The 23,259-nt window shown below is 41.3% G+C and overlaps 1 protein-coding gene across 1 annotated transcript; it reads left to right on the top strand.

Annotated features, from left to right (window-relative positions):
* The first annotated feature begins 238 nt into the window (after nt 1-238).
* LOC6532986 lies at nt 239-21,503 on the top strand. Its single transcript, XM_002093685.3, has 6 exons — nt 239-1,085; nt 7,886-8,545; nt 17,082-19,415; nt 19,477-19,670; nt 19,731-20,148; nt 20,650-21,503. The coding sequence occupies exons 2-6, from the start codon at nt 8,254-8,256 to the stop codon at nt 20,958-20,960; spliced, it is 3,549 nt and encodes a 1,182-aa protein (XP_002093721.1). The 5' UTR covers nt 239-1,085; nt 7,886-8,253; the 3' UTR covers nt 20,961-21,503.
* Nucleotides 21,504-23,259: the final 1,756 nt, after the last annotated feature.

Below are 23,259 nucleotides of genomic sequence, written 5' to 3'. Positions count from 1 at the left end.
ACTAATTATATTTATACCTAAGTTAGTTTTAAACTTTAAATTATATGACAATCCCCTTTTCTAAATAAACTAAACATTTAAATATCCAACGGTTCGGTGTCCGTATTAGCTTCCCTAAAACTCCGACAGATGGCGCTGTGGTGCAAAGCTAGATGAGCACCTGTCTCGCTCACCTGCAAAAGCTCGGCTTTCGCTTTAAGCTCCGCTTTGGAGCTTCGCTCATCCGAGCGCGCACCTTCGCTCAGTTGATTCGCGCAACTTGAGGCCAACAGTTCGAATACGCGATACGCGCGCATGCGATTCACCGCCCCACGCCCACCACCCCCCGCCTCCGAACGAGTGCGAGCGAGAGGCAGATAGAGAAACTACTCCACGCTGCTTGCCAAACTAAAAAAAAAAAAACAAAAAAAAAATCGTTGTGGGTGCTGAAACGAAACCGAAAATCCGAAAAGCAGAAGAAACGCACGAAATTCATAAAAATACGAGTATTAACCAAAAAAAAAAAAGCTGTGCATCTGTGTGTTTTGTCGATATTGTGCGTGTGTTCAGAGAATACTAAAAAGTTGACAAGTGCAGAATGAAAATCATAAACAAAACAACCAGACGACGGGCAACAAGTTTTTTTGCGTAGAATCCAACGACGGGCAAAATTCCCAGTAAACAAGCCAACTTGCCGTGTGTTTTTTTCGTTTTTGTTGTACAAAATATATTGTTGCAACTCGTTTCGATTGTTGTTTTCACAATTTGTTGTTGTCAAAGCCACACAAAGCGGGTCAAATGCATAAATAAATGAATGAATCGAAATGAAGCAAAACGAGCCAAAATGAAATGCGAAATGTATTTATTATCATTTGGTCTGAAGCGAAATTAATTGCAACCGTGCATTGTCATTGCTGAAATCCGAAAGATACGCATCTGTACCTCAATAAGTGAAGTTTATGACAAAGTATCTACGGTATCTTCCGCTTTAAATTTTGGGAAGTATAGCCATCCCGCTCTCACCGAAAAGCTCTACAAATGAGTCTATCTGCTAGATGCGTTTGCACCTGAGCACCAGCGTATCGCCTCCACCAATGGCAGCTAAAGTAAGTTTAAAAAAACCCCAAAAATCCCCAAAAACCCCTCAGCAATCATACCAAATCCGTATCTTAAGAGCTGACCATCTGCATGGTGCAAACTGTCTTAGCAATTCGGTTCTCACGACACAAAATCATAGTACAAACACCGTACAACGACACCTTTGAACTTTAAAACGGGAGAGTGCAAAATCAGCCTGGCAGCGTGTAACGGTGCCACAGCCGAAACTAAAGCCAAAAGCAAACAGACATCAATGAGCAATTCGAAAAAACATAAAAACTTTACCAAAAAAAAAAAAAAAGAAACTCCAGCAAAAACAGACCGCAACCGGGCCCACAAAAAAGGTTCCAAACAAAAGCAACTGTTACAGCACTAGCACTGCACTGGATACGGTGGGATGAGAAGTCAATAAATCGGTTTCAGAATTTCCAAGAATTAAACGGCAATTATTAGTCAAGGTTCGGGATTTTTCTAGATTTTTGTAGAGCTGGTGCCGAAGAAAACGGTTATTTTACACGCTTTTTAGATTTCAGCAATGTAACTGTTTTAGCAATGTTATTTAGGTCTAATTACTTTCCTAGCGATTAATTCTTTTTAAAAGTAGCTTCTCTAGTTTAATTTATGAGAATAGATTTTCCCAAATTTATCATACTTTTTCAGAATTTTTTTTGAGAGAATGAGGAAGTTACGTACAATGAAAATATTTCCCAAGATAACTCAAAACATTTGACTTAATGACCAAGATAAAAAAATCATTTAAGACCTAGACTTTCAGCGACCATTAGGCACTTTAAATAGAGTTTTTAAATATAATATAGGATTGAAGAAAAATATTTTGAGGTCAATAAAATAGTTAGATTTATTTCATGTTGTTCATAGAACAAAAACGTAGTGCTCACCAAGAACTAATAAAGAATATAGATAATGTTGACAGCTAAGGCCATTGTTTTCATTCTCTATTTGTCGTTATTTTTTGTTAAAGATTTTAACTTTTTTTTAATGCCCTGCGGTTTTTCCGACCAATGTATAAGCATCAACCACTGTATTTTCAGTCCGCGACTGCATTTAGTGGCCATGTCTCTAACTGTAATGGACATGGACAGTCGCGGACCATGGCGCACTTGTCGCGAAACAGGTTTAATCTCGCATTTTGCTGGTTCTGTTTTTTTTTTTTGTATTGCTGCAGCCAATATATATACATATGAGTATTTATTAATGTCCCCCCTGCATTTTTCCATATTTTCCTGCTGACCTCCGGCAATCTGCAGGGGCAAAACGGCATCACCTTGCCGTTCTAATTTGCCAACTGCCACCGCGAGTTGCAGTAAGTGGAGCGTGGCTAATGTGGGGATTAAAAAAGGCCAGGGGTCGAGCTCATTAGCTGGGATCGCCACAGATCGGAGGAGCTGGCCCGAGGTACCACGCCCCCAAATTCACAATACATATTATTTGTCCCAAAGGGAGTTTACAAGTAGAACTTTGCCCGCCGCATTGTTGGCAGCTTGTTTAACATTTAAAAATAAACTTATCACAAATCGTGTAAACGCGAGACAAACACAAATGGCCAACTCGAAAGTGTGTGAACATTTTGCTCGAGTGCAAATTGAAAAGTTGTTTGTCCGGCCGCAGAGTTGACCATAACCATAACCATAATACGGTGGCAATCCGTACCGAATTATGGTTACTAGAGAAGCCACCGATCGGACTGTCTGTGCTGACAACTCACAACTGCCAACTGTCGACTGCTAACCGGTAAAATGTGAGACGGTGAAGGCGGTACAGGGTATGCGGTAAGGGGCAAAGCGGATCGAAGATCGAACCCAGTTGGTAACCGGACGCGGCAGCGGTGCATCGCCAGCTAAATGCATTTGAAATGGATGCTAACGGAGCCGCTAATGTGCCGCCAATGGAGCATTAAGCTGCTAGTTAGTCGCCACTTGTGGGTCTTCGTTATGCAACAGTGGTGCAGTGATTTTTCGATTTCTGTTTGTTTGCCTTTTGTAACTGCCGGCAGAGCTCCTAATGACTCACCACAGTCAGACGTATGCGAAGTGATAGCTATGTACATACATACATACATATACGGAAAATGGCTTACTTAATCTGGGTATAGAAAACTCCAAAATTTAAGACCTTACATTTTGGAATATGAGTTTACATTTGTGTAACACTAAGCTAAGCAAAATGGCATTTTGAAGTTATATACATCACTTCACAGCTTTTGGGAATATTCAACTCTATAGGTGCAGTATTCCGAGTGCTCACTGTGTGGACTTAGGTACAGTTCCAGACGCTTCTATTCTGGGGAACAGCCCCAGTACTTTGCTCTAATTAGTAAATGCAGGGCACTTTTCCGTCTACAGCCGTAAACAATTTTATGGGCATTTTTGCATTAGGTTCGGTCACTTTTGCAAATTGCGCGCCGCACAGACTCCTACTCGATGACTCATGGGCGCGTCTAGAAATTCCAAGCAAAATCGGTCACTGTATCAGTTCCCCCACGATCTCTTCCATCTGCAATATCCATTAGCTTGCATTACAACCTCTATTGTGTTAACTCCAAGCCGCCCACGCGCCTCCAAAGGCGGCACCTTAAAAGTGCACAATATAAGGCAAATAGAGTCGAATGAAAGCCTTGAGCTTGACAAAAGAATAAGTAAATTGCAATTTAGGAGGGCGCAGACTGTAGTCTTTGTGGGAAGTGCAGCCAAACACTCCCTGTTCCACTTGATCCCACTTGAAATGAGATGGTACTTAATTTTATGGTCATGAAATAGCACAATAAAATGATATATATTACATATTAAAGAACAAGGTTACTAAACTTTAGCTACATACAAACTTCAATGCGCGCTTGCGAATGCATAGTTACCCTGCAATTTGGAAAGCGCTGCTCCCGAACAGTTATAGCGGTTAGTGTGCCAAAGGCGGATTATCTAACCCGACCAGCAATTGACTCAAAAACGCCGTTTTCAGTTGATCACACACACTTTCCATAGCCATCGGCTGCCACTTGCGCTTTCCTTAGCCTTTGCATAACCACACACGCAAGTCTCCCATCTCTATCCCCATTTCAAAGCTATATCCCCCGATCCGATTTGATCCGATCCGTACACTCTATATTGCCTGACCGCAAACTGCAAATTTGCTTTAATGACTGCGTCGGCACGTTAACTGTCATTTTCAATCAAATGGCTCTGTATATAGAGGTATACGAGTATCCCCGTTGGTTGCCCCCACCTAACGCGATTTTAAGTGCAGCCCATTAGTTTTCAGCGCTTTTTAAAATGTCTTGCACAAACGGAGATGCGGATTGAATGTTACCAATTATCCAAATGTGCACCCTGGGGGAAAAACGATACAAGCAAATATATTTCGATGAAATGCTCCAAGTGGGAGGCCATTGCTTGAAGTTTGCCGAAGATATTAGCCAATCTCACTCAATGTGTGAGAGCTGAGGTATGAGGTATCGTTAAAAAACCCGAAAATAGCTGACAAATATTTGCGCACTTTGGCACATAGCAGGGATTTCTAGATTCTGCCCGGTTCCGAGAAGCAGACGTGTAAAAATCCGTGTGGCAAAATGATTATAGTGAGTGGGCCAACAACAATGGGGCATTCTTACGTACGTGAGTTCGCAGCGCCATAAGTATATTACTGGGTTCAGGGTTAATTATTCTATTGCACGCTCGGACTCAGCCTCAAAATCGAAATCAGACTCGAGCTCGGATTAAAACTCGGAACTGAATGCTGTGCCACTGTATGAGTATAACTAAATTATGCATTATTTGTATTATTAAATTTGTCGGTAGTTATACAAACAGCATGTAGACAGCGCCAAAAGCTTTAGTTACTTAATATTTATTCTACATAATTATTTCATTACCCCCACAAAAGGAAGTTGACGACATCTGCTGTCGATTTTGTCATGCGTGGCTTGGATTTTAAAATCTTTTGAAGACGACTTCACCTTCATGGTTGACAAAATACTCAAAATGTTCAGCGAGACTAAGCAAATTTGCGTCTTATTTTTAATGAGTTCATGAGCTTAATTTCTATATTTTTTCTAAGAATTTTTGATGTGAATTTCCAGTATTCGACTTAATTTCTTAATATTTTAAACGTTTGTTGATATATGTACTTTCTAACAAGTTAATCTTCAAACGGGTTAAGATGACCTTTGTAAGTGTGTACTTACTCGAAATAATTAGCTTACAGTTATATGATTTTCAATTATTCTACTAACCACTTTAATTATGGATGAGATGCGGCATTCCAGAAATAAATTGATACTTCCTAAGCGCCGTCTGTTAATCAGCATATTGAACAATTAATGTGGGAAAGACCTTGCTTCTTAGTCAATTTAGCATTCTTAGGAAATATATAAACTATTGTTCATAAAATAAATATACCACACTGCTTGAGATAACACACTATATTATTTTTAAACCCATTTCCGTGCTTCTACGAGCTTAAGAAGTTATCCATCTAACCGATTGCTAAGCTCCTCTTCGGTTGCACTCGAGTTGAGTGATTGCAACAGAAACTGGCAATCAAATTTGCATTTACTTTGCCCGCGATGTTTTGTTTTACGAGTTGTTTATGCGATCCGCAGATCGCTCCTGGCTGATAAAATCGGCGGATTGATAAACATTTTTAACTGGCCGTGTCGTGTCTTTGCTCGTCCACGATTTCCCAACGCCAATTTGCATGTTTAATCAGCTGTGGCCAAGTTTAACCCATTGTTCGCCGCAATAGTATAGAAAAATGGCTAAAAACACAGCCGCAGCATCGCACGATCGCTTGTGTGGGCGTTTTCTGAGATGGGGAATTCAATCTTTGTATCTATTCTATACCGAACAGAAATTCTTTCGCACGCTAGGTTCAAATCCCCTTTGATTTCGCGACTGCGCACTTTATCAATCATCGAAGGAATCAAACAAACAGCCCGAGAAACACTTCAAAACTCATCCAATTGTAAGCCACTCCACAAAATATTTCCTCTCATTGTGGAGACGTTGATTGAATTCGAGAGTCAACATGACAAATACAAAATATGATTCTAAGCTGATTTTTTGGCAATTAAAAATGAGGGTACACGTATGAGCAAGAAATGAGTAGGAATGGGTATTACTGGTTTTTTAACAAATGTTTTGAAAGATTTCCACGTAAAAAGATTTTATATTCTGGGGCAACAAATCTAACTTTAATGTGGTGTTTTTATTAATGAGTATCTTTAGGTCTAAACACCTTCATGTCGTTAGCTCACTTCTTTGTAAACGTATTGCGCGCTTTGGCAGTTAAGTTTAGAACGCTGATGTTATAACAAATTAACAAAAAATATATATATAATCATATAAAAACCAGCGCGAACGAGCGAGTCAATGGCATTTCTTATAATTAAACTGGGAGCGAACTTAATGAGCAAAGCTTTGCGGCAGGTACAAAAAAAATCTTTTTCGAATTATATCCAAATTACTAAAAACATATAATTTAAAAAAAAAGGCTATCATGGTTCTGTTCTTTGTGCTCAACACCATGATCATCATGCAAATCTCTTTCTTTTCGGCTTTTCTTATATGACATCCTGCTTGGCTCAATTAATCATGGGAACTGCCGATGGCCAAGAAAGAAGCTTATGATTATTTCTTGTTGGCCAACGAGCGTTGAACTTTCGCCCATCTGCTTTGGCCGTCTACTAGAAAGGTTTTTCAAAAAATAGAAATGTTATGTGTAGCTTTGTCTCGTTCTCCACAATATAATTCATCAGCATAACAAAGAATCAAAACTTAAGTGAGGGTCAAAATGTGGACTCATCATCCGGCCCTTAAAGTCTTGAGCTTCTTGTTTTTTTTGTTTAAGCCAAAAATTACGCAAAGCAATGCCGCACCCAGGCATGAAGGCTTCTTGTATTCGCTGGAGTTGAATGGCAGTTTATGCCGCATACCAAATCGAGTGAAATTGTCAACGTAATTTTGCGCAAGCCTCGCCAAAAAGGCCTCTCGAACACATTTTTAATTGATTCCTCGCCAGGCAATGACACACATTGCCATAAAAATTCATAGTTACTTATGGTTTAATGGCTAACGAAACTGACAAGTCCCGCGTACAACAGGGCGTATGCGTGATGTGGCTTCGGCTTTAGCTTTGGGCTTTGGGCATTGGGATTTTTATTGAACCGCAGGCGGTGTAGCTGATCGGTGAGCCCGACCTCAGTTATCACTCTTACTTACCGCGAATTATAATTGATGTTTGCCCATGCGATGGCCAAGTCACTGGTATATTTTTTACGACTTTATGGCGGCTACAATGTGGGGAGGGACCTTAGAGCGGGCTAGTGTCCTAAGTGTCATAATTTGTTGGTTAAGCTGCTTCTGGACTGCCAAACTTATGGCTTGAATGGCGCATTTGACAGTGGCAACAATTTTGATACCTTATTGGTTTGTGCAGGGTTGAGCAAAGCATTAATGAGTTTGCTTAGGTATTTGTGTGCTTTAATTTATGTCTTACTTACACCAAATTGGTCTTGGCTAATAAGATAATACCTTTTCTGACAAAAAAAAAAAACATTTAACTGTAATATAATGGCCAATTGACCAATTATGAATTTCATTGTTCAGATTGCCCTAAATAAGAGCCCAAACAGTGTACCCAAACGCAATGTACACTTGGCTTAAACCAGTTTAGTTCCCCTCCTTTAAAGTGCATTTGCGCTCCCAATGATTTTCGCCGCATTTACCCAGACTATTTGTGTACCAATCAGCAACATTTCACTAATGCACTCCGATCTCTCTTCCGACATTTGCAGCAAAAGGCAGGCGTACGATTTCCCAAAGCCGCAGCACAGATAAGTCGACAGCACGACTTGAATTATTGCACGCAACAGCAGCAGCAACATCCACTTGGGGCAGAGAAAGAGGAGCCACAGTAACCAAACAGAAGACGCAGCTTCATTCTACAAAACAATTGTGGAAAAGTGGAAAATCCGCGTGTACGTGTGTGTGTGTGTCGGTCGGTCGCTTTGTGTGAAAACGAACAATAGAAAACCAGATAGAAAATCAGCAGAGAAAACAATTGGCCAAAGCAGCACAGCCAGAGCAGCAACTATAATTTTAGTACTTTTGTTTATATTTTTTGTTTTTGTTTTTACGTTATTTGGTATATGCTTCGGTTACGATGTCGTTGATGAAAATCCATCGAGGCAATGAATCATTTTGCAGTTGCTGGTTACTGTTGCTGTTGCTGGTGGCATTGTTGTTGGCTGAGGCGGTAGTGGCAGCGGCAGCGGCAACATTGAGTGAAACGCAGACGAATGCAACTAATGGTGCAATTAGAGAGCCGCCTGTGCAACTGCAACTGCAACAGCAGCAGCAGCAGCAGCAACTTCAACTTCAACTGCAGTTGAATGCGACCGCCAGCGACGGCGAAAGCCGAAATTCAGCGGAAATTTTCAGCCCCGGCGATGTGGGTAAGTTTTCTAGCCAGTAATATACACATACGTACGAACACACACTCGCACTTACACTCACACACTCACATTCGGGCAAAACAAAAAAATTGCCAACTAGCCAAAATAAATCTATGCCAATTATTGACCAACTGCCAGCAGACGAAACAACAATCGCCGTAGACGCTGCAACATTCGAGTGGAAACTGGCTAAAAGCTGAAAAAACAATTGGCCCGGCCAACGAATGTGGCCGAAGAAGCGAAGAAGGCTCTAACTGCAGGCCACTTTTGCTCTGGCATTGGCCAATCTTTTGCATTTTGAAAGCCAGAAGTGCTTGTCAACCAACTTGATGTTGTTATGAGACAGAAAGGAATTGGTTTCTGGCACCGTTTGCTTGCTTTCAATTGTATGTCTTTGCTTTGGACACATAAAAAGAGTATTGTGCATATAATTTTAGTTTTAATGAGACCTCTTAACTTTTTATGTACATTTTTGCGTTTTTTAAAAGATTTACCATATAGTAACATCATAGTAATCAATGCTACATTGGGAAAGTACATTGTTAATATGTAATTCAAAGCTTAATTAAATATAAAAACAAACTACATTGAAACCACGGCCTTCCTGAATCAATTCATAAATAAATAATTTTTCTACGTTAATAATCAATCACTTTAATAAATATTGGTAAATACTGCAGAGTAATTAATAAATTTTAGAAGGTACCCAACCAGAAATGTGACCCTTTGCACTCCACTCGAGTTTATTAAATCAAGATGCCACCGCAAAGATAGGCCCACAAAATTTGATGCCCTATTGAGTTGCAACCGTTGAAAAAATAATATGAAACGGTTCTGCAAGGGCAAATGTCGAGGTGAAGATAACTTTAGCCTTTCATAAAACGCTTTTTAAAAAGGCTGCAAGTGATCGGCGGCCAGTGGATTGATTAGACCGGCTCTTTTGTCCATGGCTGCCCCTCGGATACTCATAAATGTAAACAGTAATTGTTATTTCAATTAAGTGTTTTCATAAACAATTAAGATTGGACTTGTTGGTTTCTCGAATTCTTCACGGCGTGGGTGTCGAAAAATCGAAATGGAAATTGTGTTTCGCATATAAATGTGAATTCAATGGACGACATAAGTGTCTTTTTTATTGGAACAAAGTGTTAGGCCTAGAGTTCCAAGATTCCGAGATTTCGAAGCGAAAAAAATGAAAACACTTAAAGCAAAAATGTTGTCCGCATCTTTATTCATGAACTCTTTGTTTGGCTAGAGACTACTCCGATTTTTTATTGCGGCCCAAAGCTAACTAAACAAATGTTAATGCATTTTGATTATGCTTAATTTATGCCCGATGAATGGGCATAATTTCGGGGTTCACTTTTTGGTCTTTTCCATTTGGCCACTCGCTTACGAAATGCAATTTTTCGGCGTTGAACTGGCGGGTAGTAGGTGTCGTTTGCTGGCCACTTGAACACTCGAGATACTTGGCCAAAAATATCAATATTGGTGTGTCTCGGGCTCGGTTTAAAAAAAAATTTGTGCTCATTACGTTTACCTGTTTCTTTTTGCCTTTATTTGCTTTTTTTTTTTTTTTTTGGTGGTCTGAGACCTCATGTGCGTCCATTGCGTAATGCCACTCGTTTAGCAGGCGTAGTGAAGCTTCAAGTTTTGAAGAAGCGGAGCCCAAAGAGCAAATCTGAAAAGTCAACAGAGAGTCAGCCAACCAGTCAGCCAGCCAAGTGCATTCGGGCCAGGTCTACAGATGCAGCTGGGTATCCAAACTCGGTCTAAGCCCGGGCGTATACGCAATATGAGGGCGTGCATCAATGTGGGAACGAATAAAAAATGGGAAAACTACGGAGAGAAAGAGGCAGTGGAATAATCATTGTTTGCCAGAGGTAAAAGCCACTGCAACTGCTCAAATATTTAGCCCTTTCACGTTACCCACTACCGTATTACGTACTCTGCTCTGATTCGGGTTTTGGGTTTACCTCAGTCTCTGCTCCCAATATGTTATAACAAATATTCAATCAAAACATTTGCTCTGTTTATTGTTCCATCGGCTCGAAGCTCACATGTGCAAACAGCACGGCGAACACACAGATATCGATTCATTTAAAATAGATCTTCGTCACGGAACTAATCGATGGAGTGTAGGGTTCAGTTGAGCCGGATGGCAAGGCCAAGAATTATTTACATATTTATTTTAAATTATGTAAGGTTTTCTGCGGGGAAAACGTTGAATAAAAATCAACAAGGTAGAGAACTAAAATAACAAACATTGAAAATGTGAAGTGTGAGTTAATATGAGTATTCCAACCATTTTTTTTAGTTTTTAGACAGTAACTATTGCTTAATAATTTTATTGGTCTTTTAATCATAAATTGGCCATAGTGAATCCCCTTATATGATTAGGCTAATCTAAGATCCTCAATTTTCGAATTTATAATAATTGCTAAGGCGAAATGAAATGCAAATATATTCAAATCATGTTATACAATTGGCCAAAAATGATTTAAATTGTTAAGCGAAGTATTTACTTTTTTATTTCCTGGATATTTACATTAATTTCGCATGGTTTTTGCCTTTCAATTGAATTTAATTTGAAGACCCAAATTCGCATTCGGAGTTGGTAACTTTGTGGTTGGTGGTTATTTTTTTATTTTTTTTTTGTAAGTTCGGCTAGGAAAAGGAAATAAAGCGCGCAATTTGTGTTTCGGTGGCCACGGCGAATTTCAATTTAGTGTGTTTTTGCCTTATTTTTATATAAAATGTTTATAATTTCTTTTTCATTAGCTTTCGTTGCGAAAAATGTGGCCAGCGTGGTAGTTTGTTGAACCTTTCCCAGGTCTCAGGTCCATAATTTTGTTAATTTCCTTGGCTTTTGTCTTTCGCTTTCTTATGTATTTGGTTTTTTTCGTATCGTGTGCGTGATTAATAATAAAACTGGTGGTGACCCAAAAGTTTGGGGAAAAGGGTTACGCAACTGCGATGATTTACCGGGGACTTAATTAAAATCCGTGGGACAAAAGAAAGCGGCCAAAAGCTAATGATAGGGGGTGGTGCAAAAGTCGTAGTAGCCTACGTTGCGTAAATACTTGGATGCGACTGATGAACAAAGTGATGAACATGTGCCGCGCCCACTCTACGGCCATTTGCAACGCCTCAATGCACAGCAACGTGGGGTATTGAAAACATTTGCTGAATTCGCTAAGCCAAACAAAAAAACGGAAGCCATCGTACAAAAAAAAAAAAAAACAAAACAGCGATATAAAAAAATCCTAACAAATCATGAACAACAAAACTTTGTAATTATCCAACGTTGCAGGTCGTATTGTTGGCCATTTAACATATGGGGCTTTTTAAATGGGAAACTAAAGTGGAAATCGCTCGCTGCGCCGTAATTGCGCAATTAAAAGGTCAGACCGAGCATTTTTCAGTTTGGGTGTCGGCAGTCTGTCAAGGCAGTTAGGGCAGCCAAGGGTTAAAGCCCAAAAACCAGGAAGCCAAGCAAGCCAAAAAAAGGCGCAGAAGGCAATAAGCCATAGCCAAAGCAACGCCAAAACGATTCATTTAGCGGCATTTCACGACAACTTTAGCTTCACATTCAGCTCCATTTCCGCATTGATATACGCGATGCATTTTGGCTTGCATTTCTTCGTTTTGGCCCGGTGCGAGTACCTTTGCCATTTCTTTTGGCTTTCTCACGTCGTCGCTGGCAGCTGCACTTCCTGCATTTGACTGCAATTCGCTGCATTGACTACATTGGCTGCACTTTTTAGCACCCACAAGAGTTGGCTGGCCGCGATGGCTCCTTCTTTGGCCAAAATGTCGAACCGGACAACTTTGAACTGGACTCGTTGTGGATTTATGAGTCCCGCGGGCATAAATATCCGTTTGCTTATGCTGGTGTTTATATAAATATATATTATATTTATAAAGTAATAAGTATATATTACAACATCCTGCTTTCACTTAAACAAGTAAAGAAATTTATTAGAGCAGGAGTATATGTGAGTTTGCCAGTAGCTTAAGCTTAAATTAATATTTATTTTTTATGATTATGATAAAGGGGACTTTATAAGTTTTTCTTTGTTTTTTAATTTTAATAAAATTTTTAGCGATGTTATTACATTTATTTTTGTTTAGATCTAATAAACAAAATTCGTTTTTCGCTTCTTTCTATTTTTTTTTTGCATTTAAGTGTAGGCCCTAAGAAACTTTTTGATTAATGTTCATTTAACGAGTTGGTTGGAGTTTTCCTATAAGGCAACTGAAAAACAGCTTTTCGTTTGGGATTTTCAAAGTCCAGCAATGGTGACTACACCCCCGAGAAAACGGAATTCCCCGTTATGGTTAAGGAGCTATGCGGCATTTGCTGCTTTTTTCGCGTTGCACGCTTCGATTTCACATTAGAAATGCTTTCGATTGGCGATCCCACTAAAAATAAAAAAACGAAAAAAACATGTCTTGCATGTCTGCAGCGCAGTGAGTCAAAAAATCGAAAAGCCAAAAATATATCCGAAATAAGCAAACACGTTTTAGCCATGAACGTGGGACAGGATGGATAGGGTGCAGCAAATACTGCACGCTGCAAACGAAAGCGAGAAGCTAAAAAAAGTTGGGAAAATAACAGGGACAGAGCTGCAGAAAATTGCAACGAAAGCGGAGAAAGTTTTTTTTGTTTCTGCCAAGGCGGCATTTAAAAATTGTATTTATGAACTGACTTTCGTATCGGTGTGAGCTGTTTTGAGTGCCTCAGTGTGTGGGTCTCGAATGCAGCAAGTTGTGTAAATACAAGCACAAATACCAGGCTAAAGGCCAGAAAGCAAAAGTGAAGTTAAGTTTCTGTGAATTGAAGAAAGTTTTCAGCATTTACGATTGAATTTGCATCTGCTGTTTGAATCGCTTTCATTTGCTGGCCAGGAAACATATAAAATTAGTCAGAAAGCGATGAGTCAAGGTCAGAAAGTGTAAGTCTTTTCCAATGAACACGTTGGCGTTAACAAATATGGAGCGGGACTTTAGTATATTTGGCTAAGTAATTATAAATTAATAATTTTGTTTATTAAGGAATATATTTTATATATTAAATATTAATCGGTTCCTCTACAATGGTGAATCATATTAAGCTTTAATACTACTTTAATAATATAAAAACGTACCGTATATTTTCTGTGCGAATTAAATTGCATTGAATTTCGAAGTTATTCTGACCTTCGTTGTACAAGTAGTTACTTAATTCAGGTTTTATTAATTCCCTTAAAAACTATTTCCGCTGACTTCACAGCAATTCAATAATAAATCACATTTAATGAGACCTTAAGGTATAATTCTGTAGCTAATTACTATATACAAAATATTTTAATATATTTTAATTATATATTCCTTAATTTTGGTTCTTGATATTAGAACTTTTTTATTCTTGATTATTCGAATTATTCTTGAATACTCGGTCTGTGTGTCATGGCTGCGATCGTTCGGAAATTTCCAAATTTTTTGTCAATTTGGCAGGCTGTAATTTCGCTTTGGCGGCCTGTGCAACGGTGCGTATGATTGACATTTGTGTCATAGCCCCATAGTCGCTCATATGTACTTATGTGATTATGAATTTTCCGCTCATTGAATGGTATTTCATAATTCCGAATGTGACACCATTAAATAAGTTTAGACAATCGAATCAAACACAGCTGTCAGCGCGATCAACTGCATTGCGTGAGCGATTGAGTATCGTGGTATCTGTGTGTTTGCGAAGTTTATTTTTATTTTCTGGAGTGTCGGTGTACTTGTTCGTTTGTCAATTAGCAATGAATAAAAAACGAATAACAAGCTGCAAAGTCAGCTGTCTGTCAGCCGCTCTGCCCACTCGTGTCCGTAATTCATTTTTAATTAAAAGTTCTAAACAAAAGTCAAGACATGCGATTCATTCAAGCGCTAATATACAACCCATAGTCAACTGTCTATCTATGGTTTAGTTTGGCGTTTTATAATTCAATTGTACTTCGTACACTGCTAGAATTACCAGGGGATTGTAGGAAAAGCGAACACTTAAAATAAGTTTTAAATTAATATATTTATAAAGATAAATACTGTAGTGGGCGTGTTAGTTGATCACAACTTGTCTTGTACAAAGCAGTATATCTGAATTTTGTCTCTACTTCTAGATACTTCTACTTATCTACTTTTCTGCAAGTGTATATATATATTTATTGTGGGTTCGGTTGGGGTAGCATCTGTGCAATTATTGGGCGGGGAGGAGTGGAATTAGCCTTGATGGGCATTGTGCGGCTGGCGGCGAAGACTCATTAGCTGCCAAATAAACTTGGCTTTTTTCGACCAGAATCGCCCGTCGAACCGGGCGGGGTCTTCTCCATTGTAGTTTTTGTTTGTTGTACAAAGATGGGGCCAGAGTTCGATGGCGAATTTCGCAAAAATGTAGAAGCTAATGGTGGCATTAGTCACGCCGCCGCATCCGTTTGATGGCCGCTTTGTTCTCAGCGGAGCTGAAGATTAATCACCTGCCAAAATGCTGCACAATTTTCGGCCATTATGTAAGCAGCTCGCCGAAAGTTAGGTAAACAGTCAGCTTAGAATTCCCAAACCGATTACGCAGTTAATTTCTGTACCCTCACAATAACACTTTGCCAATTGTCGAAGATACAACAGAAATTTCAAAATGGGGAGGGAGAACTGTTTCTGATGCCCGACTTGGGTTAGTTGGCCATTGGTTTTGGCCCGATTCGCTCAACTTGGCTCGCAGTCGCAGTAGAAGCCGAAAAGATCGTGTATATGACCAAAATCAAATTAAAATTCCACAACGCATGCCAAGTGGCCACGATGGCAACGGCAGCATAGCTAATGCCAAGAAGTCGCGCAGGCCAACCGATAAGTATTGGCCAGGCTATGGCCTGGAGTTCCCAATACAATAAAGAAGTCTGGCGGGGCGGAGTCAGCATGTCAAGTGGATACTCTTTTCTTGGGAGAAAAGGATAAATTATATACAATATTTGTATTTTAGATGCAATATTCAAACACTGATTGTTACACAATTGATTATTCCTCAAAGAAGATAATTATCCAGAGTAAACTACATAACATCAGTTGTGATGAGCTCCAATCGAGGCACCCAGTTAATATGCCTTTTGGTAGCATATACCCCAACGGATAGGCGCAGCCGATCCGATCCGTCGGTGACTGTGGCCAAAATGGCAGCGGACGGCTGCTTGTCGTTTCATTGAAGGCATTGCAGCGACGTGACGAGAAGCCCAAATGGGTTGCACAGTGTTGAACAATCCGGCAGAATAGGCGACAAACGAAGAGTGGAAAACGCGGAGCGGGTAAACGAACAACGACTTGGCCAAAACAAAGACAAATTGTTAGGCTAACGAGGTAGGGGCGGAGGGAAGTGGTGGTGGCCAGGGGGCTAAAGTGGCCGAAATGCGGCAGCCGGCGGTGGAAGCGGCATTTGCAACTTGTTCTAGCCGCCTGGCCGCGCTTGAGACGGCTGAAACTGAAATGCAACCTTGGCCTAAACTGCCAGCCAATGAACTAAATGTTTGTGAAAAGCAGCAGTGTTTGTTTGCGTTTGCATTTGGCCTGGCATTGTTTTGCTTACCATTTTGGCAACGCGAAAATTAAACAATTGTGCAAGCAGCCCGCTTGTAATTGTTTTGCCCGATGCCGCGGGTCAAAACAACAACAGCATGGATTTAGGCCCATTGCCCAATTCGGGCTTTTAATGGCCAGCTGCCTGGCCAGAGGCACATAGAACATAGAAACCACCGGGGGCCATTAGTTAATTAACTAGTTAGAGCAAACTGCAGTATAATATCGTAGTTATTCGCTGAACCAGTTGGGCAAGGAGCATATTGGCCAACTGATTAATGGCCCAAAGAGCAGCCTTGTTTCACGACATGTTCATCTTGCCGCCGATGGCAAAAGATGCTGTTTGTCTGTGAATACCGCAGATGATGATGGCGATGATGATTGTGGCCGAGTCGGCCTTACCCTAGGCAAAGTTCGCATTCCAAACGGGTTTCGTGCTCGTTGCCTTAGTCGCATTTAATTTCCATTTCGAGATTTGTTTTTCCAATATTTGTCACGATCTGGCGTCAAGAATTCCAGGCAGCCTACACTGCAATTAAAATTGATAAGGAAACGGGGTCGATTATAGCACGCAACTTTATTGGAAAGTTGTGTTCTTTTATTTACTGTTCAGCTTGAAAGAATTTTCAGTTTAAAGTCTTTAAAAATTGTTGGTTTTATTGATTCAAAGGGTAGTTTGTCGGCTTTTAAGCTAAGGTAGTGTAGTTGACATAATTAAAAGTTGTTTTTTATAATTTACATTTAATTGTTATTTTCCTGTGCTAATATCAATCAATCTAGAGTTCGTGAATATATTGCTATTGTTGTTTGTCGTTTGATGAAAATCTCTGGCATCCAAAGTATTTATATAATCTACTCAATTATTTTGTAACGTGTAAGCTGTAAAGCCACTTTAAAAATATGCCAGCCAATCTAAGTAAATATTTATCCATTCCTCTGCTTACAGATGTGGTTGGTGATAAGCCCACCACTTACAGGCCCTCGGGTGCCAATCGACCCTCGATTGCGCCACTGAATTCGGCTCAGGATCGTGAGAGGAAGCTGATGAATGTGCTGGCTGCTCGTCGCACCGCTCTGCATCGAGGTGGCTTCCGCACCAGGATTGGCACCACCGGACGGAGTGCCATTTCTCCGTCGGCGGCCGTGGAGAGCACCTCCAAGGCGCCCAGTGATCCCAGATCCGTGTGCATCCGGAATTGCACCAAGAACTTTACCCGTCGCACCACCGCCAGTTGCATGCGGCAATGTGCCAACTTCACCCGCATGGCCATGCCCTCCAATGGCAATAGTTCGGTGGTGCTCAAAGGTTCCGCCACTTTGAAGGCAGCTGCTCCTGCAGGAGATCGGGATACCAACGAGATCCTTTTCAGCGACGAGTCCTCACACGGACTCTTTGTGGTGGCCAAAGAGCAGAATGCCACCCTAAACCACATTGCAGATGGCACTAAGTCCGCAGTGATGGGCAAGGGAATACCCAGCAAAACCAACTCCATGGAGGAGGATGTTGAGGACGATGAGGAAGATGAGCTAAAGCCATATGTCTACTTTGGAGCCAAATTGCCACCCATTCGCCCAGGTGGTTTGACAATTAAAGCGGCCGAGGGCGATGACGATCATCCTCGCGTGCTGGAGGTTTCAGTGGCTCAGAGCACTGCACCTACCGTAACCACAACTAGCACCACTCCTGCGCCAGTGAGCTCCACCAGACCCACTGCGTCCACCCGAAGACCACTGACACCTGTGGAGCGAAGTCGCAGTAAATACAAGTACCATATGAGGGAAAGGGGACTGGTGGCGGCAGCTGCACCACCACGCGCTGCAGCACCACCTGCCCCACCGGTGAGTCGAACCAGGTACGTGGGTTCGGGAAGACCCACCGCTGGACTAGCAGATTCCAGTCAGGATTTCAAGCAAACGGAATCGGATGTGGCCAAGCCGGTGGTGCGTAGGTTGGTGCAAAAAGTATTGCCGTCATCCTCAACACCACTGATCATCACCGTGTTAAGTGCCGAGGAGGAAACCACAGTGGCTCAGACGGAAGCTCTTCCCACTGAGGAATTAACCACAACGACAAGCACAACCACAACAACGGAGAGACCTCGCACAACAACAAGCACAAGTACAACCACAACAACACCAGTGCCCAGCACCACAAGAAGAACAACCACCACAGCACCACTATCCACAACAAGTACAACTACCACAACGACTAGCACCACCCCCAGCACCACCACAACGAGCAGTACTTCAACCACTGCCATGCCCACCACAACGAAAGCGAACTCCATCATTGAAAAGGACAAGGAACTCATTCGAGCCTTGGGACCTGCTTTAACCCGGGAGATAAACATCGATGATGCGAACAACTTGATTGTATTCTGCAACAACACCTCCGATTGCGGGGTCACTCCACGCACCCAGACTCAACCCTCCCACACCACCGATTCCAGTCCAAAGATCCTGCGCACCACAGTCCTGACCTCCATAAGATCCACTGTGCACCCGCGACCCACCAGCACCAGTACCACTACGAGCACCACAACCACTGCACCGCCGCCGGTGACTGCACCTTCGAATGAGGTCTACATCGGCATTGTGGAGTCATCTTCATCAGCGTCTCCTGCGGACATCAGTTCCACGGTGATTGCAAATGAAAGGGATCTGAATATGGAGATGCGACGCATGAATCTGGTCACGTTAGTTTTGGTAGCAGTGGGAGTGATACCACTAGCTGCAATCATCCTCTATCTTGTGCGGAATTTTGTGATTCGACGACGGGCGAAACAGAGCGAGGTATTCGATGTGTGCATCACGGACCAGCAGCCCATAAGTCCGGTGAAGAAGGTGGACTCCAAGTACCAGGTCGATGACGATGAAGACGAGGTGGATCACCCGCACCACCAGCACATGCAGCATCATCAGAACCATCCGAGCCATCAGCACCACCAGGCCATGCCCATGTCACAGGCATCCCAGCGGGATGCGAACCACAATAGATACGGCAACAACGATGATAAGACATCCTTGGCCAGCGAGTTCCAGGAGTTCGAGCGCAGCAATATCAGGCTGAAGAGCCTCCTGGGCGAGGGAAACTTTGGTCAGGTGTGGAAGGCGGAGGCCGACGATCTGAGTGGTCATTTCGGAGCCACTAGAATTGTGGCCGTTAAGACTATCAGAGCCTGCAGTGCGCAGGTGAGTCTCAAGGACGAGGCGAATATCATGCGCAAGCTGGGATCCCATCAGAATGTGGTCACCCTACTGGGTGCCTGTGTGGAAGGTGGTGAGTACTTAAAGAAGTTTATACCTGGAGATTGTTATTTAAATATTTAATATACCCGTAGAACCGCACATGCTTATTATGGAGTACGCCATGAGGGGCCGTCTGCTGTCCCTTCTGAGAGCAGCTAGAAGTGCCACAAACATATTGCCAGCCTCAGTGCCAGGTGGTCGAAGTCTGGCGCCCTTATCGCCACGAACCCTGGCAGGATTTGCCCTGGACATAGCCTGTGGAATGGAGTACATCGCGGGACGAAGGGTAAGCAAATGAAAGATATAAACAATTAAACCTATATTAACTAACTCATAACCAACCTAGATTGTTCATCGAGATCTGGCCGCTCGCAATGTGCTTCTCGATCACAATGGCATGTGCAAGATCTGTGACTTTGGCATGTCCATCGATCTGGACGCTGAGCGATTGCGCAAGGAGCAGGAGAAGAATGCGGCGAATGATCTGATGCGCCACAATGCGCACAAGTTCAAGTTCGACTTTGGCAGCAGATACATCCTGCAGCACTGGCAGCACACCTTTGGCCAGGGTCAGGGCCAAGGCCACTGCTCCAAGGATCATCCGCACGGGGAGAAGAAGTCGCGCCATGGCCACGACACCATTGGCAAGCGGCACGCACTGCCCATCAGATGGATGGCGCCGGAGAGCCTGCAATACCACATGTTCACCACCGAAACGGATATCTGGGCCTTTGGCATCGTCCTCTGGGAGATCGCCACTCTGGGTAGGTTTTCGAATCCGTGTATGAGTTGAGAAAGAGATGGGCTTCTAACATCCAATTTAAGTTTAAACAATACCTGAAAGTTAGGTGTGTCATTAATTCGCAGCAACACGACTTCGCCTTTGAAGTTGTTATATCGAGATCTAAATGGGGTATTTAGACAGCAATAACGTTTACATTGAGCTATTAATATGTAGACTATTAAACACCAGCCTGATCAGTCATCAATTCAAACTAAAATGCTATTAGTGTTTTATGTTAGCATTATTCTTTGAAAGAACCTGATATTTTCTATGAAGTGCAGTTTATTAAAGTATCGATTTACGATCTTTTAATGAGCATATTCTGTTAGACGTTGTTTTCTTAACTATTTAAAAACACATTTATATATTTATGTTTAGTATAAAATGATAATAATAATAGTGGGTTTTCTTTTGTTCTGATCTAAACGCCTTAAGCTTAATTAGGAATCAATAATTTTAATTCTTTATAACCAAATTTTAGGCTCCACGCCGTACTCGCAGTTGACGGGACGCGAGGTCATCCGCCGGGTGCCGCAGGGTCTGAGGCCCGATCTGCCCAAGGAGAGCCGACACGAGTTCTACAACCTGATGTCCCGCTGCTGGCACAAGGAGCCGCACATGCGACCCTCGTTCGCCCAGTCGCGATTGGAGATAACCAGGTCACTGCATAAGTGGGTGGACGACGACTCGGCGGCCTCGGATTACATGGACGTGAGCGGGTTCAGCGAGGATCTCGAGCACGGAGTGGTGTACTTCAACCACCGGATCTCGGAGTTCGAGTGCGAAATATGACGCTGACTGAACCACCCCCTCCTTACTGATCCAAGCGCCACCAACTCACTGTGCATCTCAACCACTCCATCCACAACTCATCCACCGCCCACACATCTCTCTATTAGTCTATTTGTATATCCTTCGAAATTCAACTTCCTTGCGACGTGCTTGTCGAGCAGTATTATTTGTATTTTATTGTTAATTTTCCATTTCGAATACCCCGGGAGTTTCTTTCATTGTAAATATTTATTTGTTGACACAACAACATACATATGTTCTAGACCTTACGATTAATGAATGGCGCTACCTATGCCTAGTTTAATGTTCGTCACTTAGTTCTTCTAGTCTGTATCTAAAATCCCATTTTCGAGTTGAGCTACTTTCCCTGGATGTAGCCAAGATTTGACTGCACAAAAAGAAACTTTAAAACCCCATCAGTTATGAAAATAAATCGTTGATTTAGGCGTGCAGAGCATAGGATCTATGTAAATGTATTGAAATCTAGCTATAGAATTGTACAAATAAATTAATTAAAGACGAAATATAATTATTATTACACCAGTTGAATGGTTTTTATTTTAAACATTGCATCTTTAAGTGCAATTTAAATGGTGTGACAATTTTCTCGCCAATGATTATTCCTTGAAACTATGCTTCATTTTATTTTATTTATGACTGGGTATCTGTGAAACTTACAAAGTTTAAGCCACAAGCTTTTCTGTTAACGTCCGTAACCATGTTAACTTTTATTTAAGCTTTCAGTTTTTTCCATACGTCTGGCTTCTCTTTACTAGTTCCAAAAAAAACTGGTTCAAAATAACTGAGCGCTCAATTCAAATAAAAATTTAAAATCTTCAAACAATACCGAAATTTATTTGTTATTAACCGTATATTAATCTGTTTATAACTTTTTAAATTTTATTGACTCTCCATTTGAAACAAATATAGTGTTTAGAACTATTATTTTCGTTATAATATTGTGTTTTAATCTTAAATTTTTTAATGGTGTAGTATTTTTTCTCAAATTTTAATGAAATGTTTGCGCGGTATAATTTTTCTAAAAATGTGATATGTAAATCATCTGCGGGTACTTTACAAATTTTAAGCCAACAGACTTAATTAAAAACCGGAATTGCTTTGAGCGAAGAGTTTTCATCGGACAAGAATAAGAGGCGTAGGAATGCATAATTATAACTTATACGGCATGTATTTTGAATATTAAACTTAAATGTGAACTTAAAAGGCAAACCTGATTATTTTCAATGTCAATGCTTTTATGCATTCGAATAAATATGCCAAGAGCTTGTGACTATTCCAAAATGCAAGCTCAGCTCTGAACAGACTGCAGGGCGAAGTAATATTTTACTACCGGACCGGAACACAAACATCACAAAATAAAGAAAAATAAATATAAAATTAAAAATGTAATGTGCAAATTAGCCAAGTGCATCGCGCAGTTTTATGGTCAGCAAGTTGGTCAGCCGGGATGAATGCCGGTAGCGGAAAGTCTATGCTGCAAAAAGAAAAGCCATGGATAACCGAGTGCAACAAAGTGAGTGAGTGGAGGACACTATCGGACATGGTTGCTTGATTGATGACGCTGCAATTAAACACACGGCCAGCGATGCGGTAATGTCGACAAATGGACATTAAGATAAAATGCGTAAAGGCTGAAAAACATTGCGTGTTCGTGAAAATGAAATGAAAATTCAGCTGATGCCGTTTTGCCGCTGTGGTTACCAATGAAAGTGTGAAGAAAATGCACTTTAAGTGGTCATTGAAAGTGCCACAGAAGCCGGAGGGAGGATGCACTTGCCACTGCCCTGGAGCAGTTAAGCCGATAGTTTATGGTCCTAGCCAATGATGAAGAAATAACAATAAAGCGCAAAAAAGCGAAACGTCAAAATCACGAAAAGTCGTTATTAGACGCAAGTCAAAGTCATTGCACAGTGGGGTGCAAAACAGTAAAAGGTAATTAACTAGGAATAAATTAAACATTGATGCTAATGATCATGATCACTTTCAAATCTTATGAAGTAAAGATTTAATTTCAGTCTTGAATTTAAGTTTTTGATTTTGCTAAGGCACATAGTACTGAAAAATATTTAGCGAGCAATAACATGATAGCAATAATAAAATATAACATATATTTATTTTGATACAGAAAGTCAACAAACTATTTCAAATAGCTTTTGAATACACGAACTTGTGTTACTTCATTTCTTTTTTAGCATGACTATGTTTTGTCCCACTGTTCGGTGGATGAAAAACAGGCGGAGGCGCTAACCACCTGCCCAATGTTGCTACCGAGGGCTTT

The sequence above is a fragment of the Drosophila yakuba genome, chromosome 3L (assembly GCF_016746365.2).
Source record: "Drosophila yakuba strain Tai18E2 chromosome 3L, Prin_Dyak_Tai18E2_2.1, whole genome shotgun sequence".
NCBI classification, from domain to species: domain Eukaryota; kingdom Metazoa; phylum Arthropoda; class Insecta; order Diptera; family Drosophilidae; genus Drosophila; species Drosophila yakuba.
This window is presented reverse-complemented; position numbering and strand designations above follow the sequence as displayed.

Coding starts and splice junctions, on each gene's coding strand:
- LOC6532986 (XM_002093685.3), top strand. CDS start 8,254: ATGTCGTTGATGAAAATCCATCGAGGCAATGAATCATTTTGCAGTTGC. Junction 19,416..19,476: donor GGGTGCCTGTGTGGAAGGTG/GTGAGTACTTAA, acceptor ATATACCCGTAG/AACCGCACATGCTTATTATG. Junction 20,149..20,649: donor CTGGGAGATCGCCACTCTGG/GTAGGTTTTCGA, acceptor ACCAAATTTTAG/GCTCCACGCCGTACTCGCAG.